The 13,359-nt window shown below is 30.7% G+C and overlaps 1 protein-coding gene across 2 annotated transcripts in view; it reads left to right on the forward strand.

Annotated features, from left to right (window-relative positions):
• LOC118186724 (cellular tumor antigen p53-like) overlaps positions 1 to 13,359 on the forward strand; it is a 128,309-nt gene that overhangs the window by 83,195 nt on the left and 31,755 nt on the right. For both annotated transcript variants that reach the window (XM_085814925.1, XM_085814926.1), the window contains one exon: positions 13,117 to 13,227. In XM_085814925.1, coding sequence (XP_085671051.1) covers positions 13,117 to 13,227 — 111 coding nt within the window. The remainder of the gene's footprint in view (positions 1 to 13,116; positions 13,228 to 13,359) is intronic.

Below are 13,359 nucleotides of genomic sequence, written 5' to 3' on the forward strand. Positions count from 1 at the left end.
CGTTAAGTTTAAAAATTCATGGAATCTAAAGTGAAATCTATTCACAAGTTCAGTGTTGAGAAATGTTTGAGAGACTTTGAATTTCTTGTTGATATTACAGGTCATTTCAATGATTTGAACCACCGAGTACTGGGAAAAGATCTACTTGTCTATGTTCTTTATTATTTTGTTTAAGCTTTTGAGACAAAATTATTCCTGTGGGAAAGTCGGTAGCTAAATAAGAATTCCACTCACTTTCCAAAACTGATGTAGTGTATGAAAAACTCTACAACATGGAATTCAAATAATTATGTACAAGACATTTCAAATTTGAAAGAGTAATAAGCAGATTTTTTGCTTTTCATGAAAATGAAATTTTTATGAGAGTGTTCTCCTTCCCATTTTCAGTAGACTTCGAAAGTGTTCCACCTGAACTTCATTTAGAGATTTGCAGTGTGACTCTGTAGTAAAATGCAAGTTTCTTGAAAGTCCTACATTAATTTATTTTTATTTGAAGTATGTGAATGAAGACAAGTATCCAGGAATTCGTAAACATGCACTCTTCATGTCTTCTATCTTTGGCTGTGCCTACATATGTAAAAAGCTTTTTAGTAAAATGAAAATCTTAAAATCAAAAACAGAAACATGGCTGGCAGACAGGGACGTTCGGAAGAAACTTTACGAATTGCAACAACACGGATTAAACCAGATATTGAAGCTTTACTTAAGCAAAAGCAATGTTGAATTTCACATTAAAACTGAAGTAACTACCATCTCCAGGCATTAATATAAGTTTTTTTTTTTTTTTTTTTTTTTTTTTTTCCTTTTTTCATTGTAAATGCATTTTGTAACAGTTCTGTACCATTATTTTTATACTTTTTTTCATTGTTAAAGAAGTTGCAAAACATTTTAATTCGATTTCCATTCGACTTTTTGGAACCAATGTATGTATATATGTATATATATCTGTAACACTATCTATTCACTTAGAATAAATCATAGTCTTGCAAAACAACTCTCCCTTTTTTATATAAATTTTCGGACTACACTATTTTTTAGACTTGTGGCCCGTGGATCTTTGTGAATTTACTGATGTGGCTTTCAGGCGTGATAGGTTGAAGACTCCCTGCCTTAATGTATCATACACAGGACTAATTTTCCAAAAGACACAGGCATTTTTCCAAAAGACACAATCTCTATGAATGCTGCTTGGTTCCTTTCTAAATTCTGCTTCCAATGCCTGTACTAAATTCTAAAAGTTTTGCCATATTTAGATTTTGCTGTTTGGTGTGTGTCACTAAATTCAGACTATGCCACACCAACTCTGTAACCGGACCTTACCATGTATATTTCATATTTCTTATGAATGTTCAAATTACTAAAGAAATAAAATTAGCAGCTTTTTCTATACATTCCAAATGCATTTAGTTTTTTAGAATAACAGAAATCTTTAATTATATCAAAAAATTCTAAAATGAAAAGAAAACAGGGAAGAAAGAAAGAAAATTATTCTTCAAAAGTATACAGTCAAAAGTCGTTAATTCGGACACCCATAATCCGGACCTCAAAGCTACAAACTTTCTGCGCATGCATCGAGTTGACGCATGTGCAGAAAGACCTTTATGGCTGCGAATTTGCGTGTGCGCGTGCGCAAAATACGTTTACGAATGCACGTTTAATGTATAACGGACGGTATAAGCTAAGCTTTATTTATCTATTTCAGTTAATGTTGCAGATTGCGTTGTTCCTTAATCTTCAAATTGGATCCGGCTTATTATTTTTTGCAGACTGGTAGAGCAATTTTTTTAAAGTAAGCTTGAACTTTCGATTATGTCAAATAGAATTTCCGATTTATATTTACTAATATGTAACGGATCTACAAAGCAAAAGAGTGTTTCGGAGTCCATTAAACAAAAAGTGGAATTGCTGCAAAAAATGAATAAAGGCATATCCTTTGTTTATCTAAACTTTAACGTTTGTTTATCTAAACTCTGTTTATCTTTAACGCTGTGTGGGGCGCGCAATTAATTGGAAGTTGATCTGTCAGCACTATCCTTATCTTCAGGGCAGATGTTTTTATTTTATTTGGCTTATAATTGTTTACTAAATGTAGTATTTCATTTCGATGTACTCAGTCTTTGATATGATTTAAATCAAATGCCTCTTCATTATAATTCGCTTCCGATAGAAAGTAACAGAGATTATTGAAAACGAAAAAATTTCAGTTGACAAATTAGTCGGTATTCTCGACACAGCAATTATAGGACTTGAACAGCGGAACTTTGTAACTGAACAAGAAATTGTGTCTGTTTATAGAATTAAAGAGAATGTATTATCACATAAAAAACAAAACAACTTGCATTGAAAGAAATGTTTAGTAAAGTAACAAATAAATATTAAGCTCTTTCTTTTTTTCTTTTCTTTTCTTTTCTTTTTTTTTTTTTTTTTTTTTAATTTTGATACACTTTAGATCATAATTGTTCTTTATTTCATAAATTACGGTTTCATATTTTTTAATTTTATAATTTCTGCATGCCATTTTACCAGTTTTAAACTGATGATCTATAATCCGTAATCGCCGAAGTCCCGACGAGTCTGGATTAACGACTTTTGACTGTATACATTTATTATTATGTAAGTTACCCAGTTTTTTATAATTTGAGTCTTTATTATAATTTCCCATTTGTATTTCCTCACCGGAATGCAAATCACTTAAACGGTTTTTAAACAAGACAAGTATCCAGGAATTCGTAAACATGCACTCTTCATGTCTTCTATCTTTGGCTGTGCCTACATATGTAAAAAGCTTTTTAGTAAAATGAAAATCTTAAAATCAAAAACAGAAACATGGCTGGCAGACAGGGACGTTCGGAAGAAACTTTACGAATTGCAACAACACGGATTAAACCAGATATTGAAGCTTTACTTAAGCAAAAGCAATGTTGAATTTCACATTAAAACTGAAGTAACTACCATCTCCAGGCATTAATATAAGTTTTTTTTTTTTTTCCTTTTTTCATTGTAAATGCATTTTGTAACAGTTCTGTACCATTATTTTTATACTTTTTTTCATTGTTAAAAAAGTTGCAAAACATTTTAATTCGATTTCCATTCGACTTTTTGGAACCAATGTATGTATATATGTATATATATCTGTAACACTATCTATTCACTTAGAATAAATCATAGTCTTGCAAAACAACTCTCCCTTTTTTATATAAATTTTCGGACTACACTATTTTTTAGACTTGTGGCCCGTGGATCTTTGTGAATTTACTGATGTGGCTTTCAGGCGTGATAGGTTGAAGACTCCCTGCCTTAATGTATCATACACAGGACTAATTTTCCAAAAGACACAGGCATTTTTCCAAAAGACGCAATCTCTATGAATGCTGCTTGGTTCCTTTCTAAATTCTGCTTCCAATGCCTGTACTAAATTCTAAAAGTTTTTCCATATTTAGATTTTGCTGTTTGGTGTGTGTCACTAAATTCAGACTATGCCACACCAACTCTGTAACCGGACCTTACCATGTATATTTCATATTTCTTATGAATGTTCAAATTACTAAAGAAATAAAATTAGCAGCTTTTTCTATACATTCCAAATGCATTTAGTTTTTTAGAATAACAGAAATCTTTAATTAAATCAAAAAATTCTAAAATGAAAAGAAAACAGGGAAGAAAGAAAGAAAATTATTCTTTCTTTCTTCCCTGTTTTTGAAGTATAAGACAAGAGTGTGTTTCTGACCTCCACTTGCTTACCACATTAGTTCCTGCCTGCCCTGATAATTTGTAATTATTCCTCTTTGCATTACTGCTACCGACATTTGAATTTGTTACCATGATAGACTTACTGAACCAGCTTAAATTGAAATTAAATTCTATAGTCTTCGATCGCTAGTCCATATTTTAGTTTGAATTTGACTCTTGTTTAATTACATCACCATGAGCTGTAATTGATTTTATTAGCATAAAAAACATGCCTTTATGTTCCAAGTTCTTTTTAAATAAGTCACTTATTTTAAACCTTTGTCTGACTTTGTAGTTACTTTTAGACATAGCAATAATTTGCTTCACATCTGTCGGGGAATTTTGGACTATTTAACTTATCAGATCACATGAACTTATTACCAGATCAAATAAACCCTCATAGGTACATTACAGAGAGGTTGACAAGTTAGGAATAAAGCATGCAGAAACTAGTGAGAACATTGTTTTGCACATTGAGAGAAATTTCTAATTGTTAGAAAAGATACTTAAAGAGAAGAAAATTGATATAAATTATCCAAAATGTCTGGGAGGGCTTCAAATTAAAAAGACGCATGAATATTTTGTTGAGTGTTCTTTCTACATATCAAAAGCTACAAAACATAATTGTTTTGTAGCATTTAATGTATAATTATCCTAATATTGTTTAAGAATCAATGTCATAAGTTATGTATCTTTTAAACTGAAATTTTATTAGATTGTGATTTTAATAGGGCTTTTTTAATAAATATTTTTAAAAAATGTAATTTAATAGTGTCCATGTAAATCCGTAATGACTAAGGTTATCTGATACCCAATTTAATTGCTTATAACTAACTGCTTACCCTTAAAAAAGTACTTAATTTCCTTGTGCAGAAATGTGTACGAACCCTGTTTGATCATTAAATAAGGATTTATAAGAATAATTTTTTTTTTTTTTTTTCAAATTTAAAAGGAACTGAGTGGGGTGTTATATTGTGCATGCAAGTATGTATGTGAAAATTTTTAAGGAAACTAAATTAGTAGAAGAAAGTAAATTAGTTTTAAGATTTTCAGCCATACAGCTTCCCCCCCCCAAAAAAAAAAACCTCTAGCCCCCATTCTGCTTCATTTTTATCATTTCCAACTATTCTTCTAAATTAGTTTTGGTCTGCATCACCCCAAAAGTAAAACCTCAGAAACCTCAGATTCCAATTGCTGGATATCCGCAGGTTTACTAATTATTATTGCATCTCAACAGCATGCATGGAAAGTGTGCCATAATTCTTTATAAATGTTAGCTAATATTTGAAATTTCCCTCATTTTATAAATATATTTCCAGTGGCTGAGTGATGAAGTGGCTGAACTCTAGTAGTTCGACTTAGTAGCAAAAGAGATGGGTATTTTTGTGGTTTTCATCATGTTCAGTATAGATACGAACCAGTTTCCCTTAGATAGTCCTCCATAAAGGCATTCCTTCCCTTAGGCAGATAGCCATTGGCATTACAGAATCTCATTATGGTTGGAGTGAAAAGTGCTATGACCAAGCATACTTGATTAGTATGCAAGATAGAAGTATATTTATCAAATGTATTGTTTTATTGTAAACAAATTTGACATGATAAAAGTACACATTTGATACCTTATACCCTTGAATATCCATTGATTCCAATTTTGAGAAACTCCTTATTGTATTTCTCTTCTTAATTCAAAATGGCTGAACACTGGTAGTTCTGGTCTGAGTTCAAATCGAGGCGAACGGCTGGTTGCATTCGCGTTTTCATGTTTTTCCCCATGGGTAATGTGTATGTGAGCCAATTTTCCTTAACTCTGTAAGCCGCATGGGTTTTGGGATTTGTCATGAAGACCTGTATTCAAAGACACTTTATTAGCTAAATTTGTATATTTACTTACTTTAGAATCTATTTTCATAAACTTTATTTATTAGGATGATATTCATATTATTAAGGAAAGTAAGAAAGCAAAATATCATAAATTATAAGTTAATATATCGCAAATGACAAAAAATCTCATGACCGGATTAAGCTGGCCAATAAGGCTCAGAGGGTTAAAACGTCCTTGACAAAAGCTTCGCTTAGGCTGATAGCCCTAGTGTGCTTTGTTATAATAAATGAAATGAAACCAAGCCCTTCTTAATTCTTTCTATATTTATAAGCATTCATGTGCCACAACAGTGGAATTTTTCCCTTCAAGGCACATTCTGGAAGTAATGAAGAAAAGAATAAAATTTACTTTAAAAAATGTAAGCAATTCAAAGAGAAAAGAATCAAGTGGCTATGTTAAACTACAAAAATTAATATGAAAGTTTTAATGTAAAGTTTAGTATATAAGTTAAACTCTATTGTTTAACAAAACTGCATCTTAGTTCAGTTGAATTATATAAAAAAGAACTTTTAACAATCGTCACTTTTTAATCAAAGTGATTCTGTTTCCCTTTTTCTGTGAGTGTTCGTGTATCCGAAAATATTTTTAAGAATGTTTACAACCTAGATTCTTAAATTTACTCCTGTTTAAAAAGAGAAAAGAAAGGAAATATATATATATATATATATATATATATATATATATGCATTGAAAATGAAGTTGCATGGTTTTACATAATAAAGATGCAGTGATTATTTATTTATATAACTCTTTATTTTGACATAATGTTTATGAAGTAAACATATATAGCTGTATTATCAGGAAAGGCATACCTGTTGATCAGTAACTACAAATGTAATTTCGATATACTGACAGCAGTAATATTAGAGAGAAACAGATGTAGTGGACTATATAGCCCCGTTCACACACAACACTCCTTCGCAATGCTACTGTTAAAAAGAGGAGAAAAAGGAGACATGTAGGAGTTTCATGTTTAGGACCGGTTCAGAAGACTGCTGTCTTCTTTCCCGTTGAAGTGTTTCTGTTGATAAAATAAATTTAAGTAAGCTATCATCAGACCTATGTGCAATGACAATCATTTACAAACTATTATCAATCTATTGCAAATCTGTATGCATGCAACAGTATTATAATTAATTCATGTGTTAAAATTGTTTTGAACACGTTTTACAAAACCAAAGCAGCTAAAGAAAAATTTTGCCTTTGTTTTATGATTTTTTTTTTTCAATCTTTCTAGCCAGATAAGGTTTTAAATAAAGTCTTGTAACTTATGTTTATATTAATCAATTGAATAAATAGCACTAGATTTTATTTATATATATATATGTATATTGAAATGCAATAATAAAATTTTTAAGAAATTTGAAATGATTTAACCCCTTGAGGACCAGCGCGCGGGAAATAAAACTCAGTCACGGGAACAAACGCTCTGAAACGGAGCGTCACTACCGGCCCTCGCATTTTAAGCAGTTAAGCCTAAGTTTACAAAAAAATTCATATAAAATCAACATTTTAATAAAAAGAGTCCAAATTTATAAATTATATATATACTATACTTCTATTTAATATGTATTAAAATAAAAAATATAACGTTAATACAAATGAATGAAATATGCAAAAAACTAAAATTATTACTATGCACATGAAAACAAATACTATACACAATAAAACAAAGCTGCAAATATTACAAACACAAAATAAAAAAAGAGGAAATTAAGAATAATAATATATTCTGAATAAAATCGAAATTAAAAAATTCTGCTGTGTGTGATATAGTTCAAAACAAGGATCCACACAGAGTCCAACATTGCATATTTTGCACTCATAATATGATGTTTGTTTTCGATTTTTTTTTAGCACATACGACACATTTTCTTCTACTTTTATTTCCTTTCCCATCAATATAAATTTTTGGAAAATGTCTACCAGTTAGACGAAATGGTTGAATGCCCGGTAATTTTGAACAAGTTTTTGAGCTCCTTGGTTTAGCGAATTTTCCTATTATTTGATGAATAACTCTGGATCTGAATTCCAAAGCAGATATTTTCTCGCCTTTTACCTTCGAATATATTACATTTGCATTTAGAAGTGCCATATCTAACAAACCAAAAAACAGCTTTTTATACCATTTTACGGTTTTTCTAAATGCTGGATAGTGATGAATAATAGAATCGCCAATGTCAACACCCCCCATATTGTGATTATACTCCACAACGCAGAGTGGCTTCAAAATGTCCTTTCCAGTCTTTCGGTCTTTTTTACCAATTGGCACAATAACACCGTCATGTATAGTTGATAACATCAGCACTTTTTTCTTTTTGTCATTAAATGCAAATAAATTCACTGAATTTTCCGATCACATATCCCTAAACTTCTACGAAACACACACATAAAAAAAAAAAAAAAAAAAAAAAAAAAACGGCGCCAAAACCGAACATAAATATTTTACTCTTACCCGTTGCTAATCCGCTGAATGTACTCCCCCATATTCTCCTAATGAAAAAAACAAAGCAATAAACAAGTCACTTGAACTCACACGTGCCCTTTCAAACACCCGTGTTTCCCAGTTTGTTTATATTAACTAGAAGAAATTCTTTCTTCCATTTCACTATTTGATTAATTCATCTATTTCGAAATCTCGCTCTGTCAAACCTCAAAAAACAAACGCAATTCTACTCCAACATTTCAACTAATAAACGTTCCATAAATTTCCACAATCTGTCAAAATATAAACACAGCGAGCAATAAATCCCAGCCCTTTAAAGAGCCGTGATTCTCACTTTGTTTACATCAATAAATATATCGAATACAGAAGCATAGAACAGAAACCAATGCCCGTTCATGAAGGTCAAATACCATATGAGTCGACCGTTGTGAAAACCGTTGCCATTTAACGCCATCTAGTAGCATTTAAAAATTCAAATAAAACGTTCCGATTACGCATACGCGACGCTGGTCTCTCCATATCAATCGGAGCTCTTCGCGTGGAAGCGACGCTGGGCTGATAAGAGTGGAATCACTGCGTCGCGTCCACGCGACCTTGGTCACGAACGGGTTAAAGACCATTTAGACAGTTTATATTCTTTAAACTGCGTTTTTCAGTTTGCATATTTTTGATAAATCCTTTTACTTAAAATTCTAAAACATATACAGGTATGACCGAGATCATATTTGTTTCAAAGATTAAATGTGTTTTTATTTTTGTTTCTCAAACTAATTCATTAATTGCAAAATCGATCCTTGAAGTTATTAAGAACACTTTAATAAATACAATAAAAAAATCTGGGGGGCAGTCACTAAAAATTGTAGGAGAAGAAAAACATTTTAATTGTTACATTTTTCTTTAAAAAATTTAGATTAAAAAAAAATTGCTGGCAAAAATATTTTTTCACTTTAAAATCATTTTGTCTTACCAAATCATTTAATAATATTCATAAAAAGTAGATGAAAGTTCTTAAATAAAAAAAATCATTCAAAAGGTACCGAGCCCCTTGTCGCATTGAAGCCGATATGCACATCTGAGTGCCCTTAGTTTTAATTTGAATGATACCCAGCATCAGATAACCTTGTCTGTACTTGTTTATAAATTTCCATATCTTATCCATCTAATTTTTTAGGAAATGCCATCACATCCCCATACATCTATCAATGTGATTGTTTCGCTAACAGTCTAGTGAGCAGTCAGTTACATGTCAGCCATGTTGTCTACTAAATTTAATGAACTGTGCAATCATGCAATGCAGTATGGGAAATCTCCCCATTTGCTCCCCAGAGAGGTAAGAGCATTCTAGCAAATTCTACCTCCAATTGCAAGAAGCAGTTAATATTTGTTCGCCAATGGGACACGCTGGAAGAACTGGTTTTTGCTGCCGGTCGAATCTGCTCTTGTGAACGGGACTTACATTGGCACAACAGAGAGGCATGCTAGAAGAATAAAGCAAAAGTTTTCTTTAATTTATTCTTTAATATAGTAACATCTTAATATTACTCACAGAGCTGACAGTCCATCTGGTAAAACCAGGAGCTTCCTACTTTATCATATAATACCCATAAAATCTCTGTTAAATTTCAGTTTGAACTTAGATCATGTCTTTCAATATAATTCAAGAAGAAATATTGATAATGAAGTGTCAAAGAAAAGAAAATTTGGAAGACAGTTAAAAAGTAAATAAAAAATTGAAGGCAAAAAATGTTATCTCTTAATGAAGTTTAAATTGTACAAACTCCATCCCCCTCCTCTTTTTTTTTTTTTTTTTTTTTTTTTGTTGTTGTTGTTGTTGTTGTTCAGTCTGATGCTTTAAATAAATTAATAACATTTGTAGAGCCCTTTAAGAAGATATACTGTTTAATAGTTAAATATTTATATTTGGTTTTAATTTGTAAATGTACCTTATTAATTATTATCCACGTGATTATATTCATGTCAGTTGTTAATTTTAATTTATGAAAGTATTTTGATAAATAAAATTTTACTGCTTATGCAAGTTTTGATCAGAATAAAATTTTAAAAAAGTTATTACAAAATCAAATAAAATTAACTTGTAATCATAGCTAAGTTATTCTATTTGTTATTAAACATTTTCAGTTCAAATTAAAATCATCATAAAATTGGTGTAATAATCTGAAGTATATATTTGACTTTAAATCAGGTTTGAAAGCTTTTCGAAATTCTAGGCGACTTAGAAACCTTCCAGTTTGTCACATTTCAGAGTTGACAGCTATATATTTGTTTGATAAAAATTTTGATCTTTTTATAATTTAATAAAAGGTTTTGCTCTCAATTTTTCTAAAAATGTAAGTGCATGTGTCATTTGCATTGTATAAGAATTGTGTGACAGAAAGTTTGCAAGTTATTCTTAAGTAAGAGCTATATTCATTTTCTGTTTTTAAGATGAAGAAGGGGAAAAGATCAGCCTGAACATATTGTTACGAATTTCGTACTTACATTGATAATTTTAGAATTATAAGTAAAATTGTGTATTTCTGTGTAATGCAGCTTGAGACAAATTTTAAAAGAAAGCTATGCGAAAAAAGTAAGAATACAGGGGCAGCTTCATTTAGCATTAAGTGAATGGGGAAACTTCATAATTTGATAAGATATCATTAAGCTGACAACGGTTTTGGCATCTTATTTTGTTATCAAATTTGGTTGCATTTTTGTCCAGTCTCATTATCACCATAATATGTTTTGAAACTGCATAAATGTAATTGACCACTATGGTTAGTTGTAACCTTAATTCCACTCTCCTATTGCTTTCCAGTAATTTCGAAAAGCAGACTGTAATAGAAATATCTTATGGCCAGTTGAAAACTATTTAAGGCCGAAGAGAAAGCTTCTGCTGTTAGTTGCTTAATTTATCATTGTTGTGGGTTGTTTTTAGTGCTGCGTAAACTGAGATATCTGAGTTGGCTTTCTTTTTAGATGGATGTGCTTTGCATTGCGTTGTATTTAATGTTCTTAGTAGTTTGAAGTGTAACTACTGATTATCCTGTGTCATTTTATGAACACTTGTACGAATATTTCTGTGGAAAACTCCAGAGTTCTGAACTATTTCTTTTGATAACAATAAACGTAATTAACCTATTATCAGACTTTTGCATTCAGTCTATTAGGAACCCGTAGAAATGCAACAATATATAACAAAATCTGTATAATTTTAATTAGCATACCTAGGAGCATGTTAATAGGCTAATAGAGTGTTAGAATGAGAGCCTTTAGCACAGATTTAAAAAATCTGATGTGTACACCACATGACTTCCTTGTATTGGAATATTAAATTATACGCATTTTTTCTTGCATTTTTCATTTAAACTTATTGGATTGAATTAAATCTACTTTGCCGACAGCACATAAACCACAATAGAATAAATGCATTCTTTAAAATTCACTCTAGTATTTGTTTACCATAGAGACACTCTGGCACTAGATTCACTTAACAGTATTAATAATTATATAACAGTTAACTTATATATTTTGTTCATATTATAACTCATAATGCACAAAATTTATATCATTTAAAGAATAGAATTACCTAATCGTTGCCACATGTTCTATTCAAATACTATAATAAAGCTAGAATGATGTATAAAAGAATTAAGCAAACAAAACAAAAAAGAAACAGTTTTTCACAGATGATTCAGTATTTCTCATTTAATTAATTCCGTTCTCACTTCGCGAGAAGGCAAAAATACATAAAAACTCAAAATATGTATATTAAAAATTACGAAGTAAATCTTAAACACTTATTTCCTCGAAAAAATTCCAGAAAGAATTAAGCATGATTTAATTGGCAATAACAAATGAATGTGTTATCTTTGTTGTTGCGAAGCTAAGTTTCTCTAGATTGACAACAAATCCACTAGTCTCCTGTTTCAAATGTAAACATCAATCGCCGCCATTAAAAAAAGGCTTAGCGGCAGTAAGACAACTTTAAAATTGTTGAAAATTCTAAAAATATTTCACACAGATTTACTAAAGGCATAAAAACCTTAACCGGAAGATAAAAACAACATAATGCAATCATTTTTAAAGCAAAAAATGTACAATTTACAAACATATAAGAGTAAAGAAATTGAGATCACTGAGCCGGGTAACAGAGTGGATATATATATAAATATATTTATGTATGTTTGGAGCGGCCGATTGCAACCAAAATACGAGATGCACGTCTACATGTTATAGCAGTCCTATATACAAAATTTCAACGTTCTGAGGGTACTCGTTTTTGAGTTATGCGAGATACGTACGCAGATACGTTCGTACAGACGCCACGAAAAATTCTCTTCAGAATTAATTCTAAAGCAGTTTTATAATTTTTTTGAAGGGAAATAGTATTTTATTCTGTCCTTGCGTACAGATATCACGCAAAAACATCGTTAAATTGCATTCGATAGCAGTCAAAATGGATATTTTCGTTGAAATATGCTGCCTGAAACTTTTCGCGATTACAATACTTCCTTTTTACTTCGTACAAGGAAGTAAAAAGAGCATCACAAGTAAGGAAAAAACAAATTTTTATTTAACATTAAGAAATTTGCAGATTTGAGTATGAAAAAAAAAATTAAGTAACGATGGAAATAATAAAATCTTAAAATGCTTGCATATAGCAGCATAATGCAATCCTGTTTGACATAATATCAGTTCACCTTTTAAAAACAGCTCGTATAATAGCATAATAGGTCCTTTTTTTACATAAAACCAGTTTAGCAGTTTAATCCGTGGTGCATGCTGCAAGTAAATTTGTGTTCAAAATGTGACACATGTTCATCTAAACTCGTCATTCTTATTGCTTTGGTGAACTTTGAATTGAGTTTCATCATGCAAAATACTGAATTCCGCTAACAAATTTAATTATTTCTATTCTTTAGTAATAGCGCTTCCCTGTGGATTTTTTTTTTAATAGCACTGCATGCTTAGTATTCTTTGAAGATATAGCGATTATATTTAGATAAATATTTTAATGTTTTAGTGATTTGTAACTGAATTTTTTAAAATTTTCTTTAAGGTGTTCTTGAAGCTGAGCATCTTATCCGTTGTGAAAGCAACATGGCATCTTATCAAGTTGATGAATCTAGTGGACGTCATAGTGTGGTTGTTCCATTTGATAATCCTCCTGGTAAATGATAGACTCGTTAAAGTTTTGTGACATAAAAATCGGTGTTTTCCACCCACATTTATATTTAGTTATAGTAGAATATTTTCATTTAGTTTAATTTGATTTTCATTATCTATAATTTGCAATTTCCTT

Source organism: Stegodyphus dumicola, chromosome 4 (assembly GCF_044657685.1).
Source record: "Stegodyphus dumicola isolate Sdum_Otavi_A_Nest chromosome 4, ASM4465768v1".
Classification (NCBI taxonomy): Eukaryota; Metazoa; Arthropoda; class Arachnida; order Araneae; family Eresidae; genus Stegodyphus; species Stegodyphus dumicola.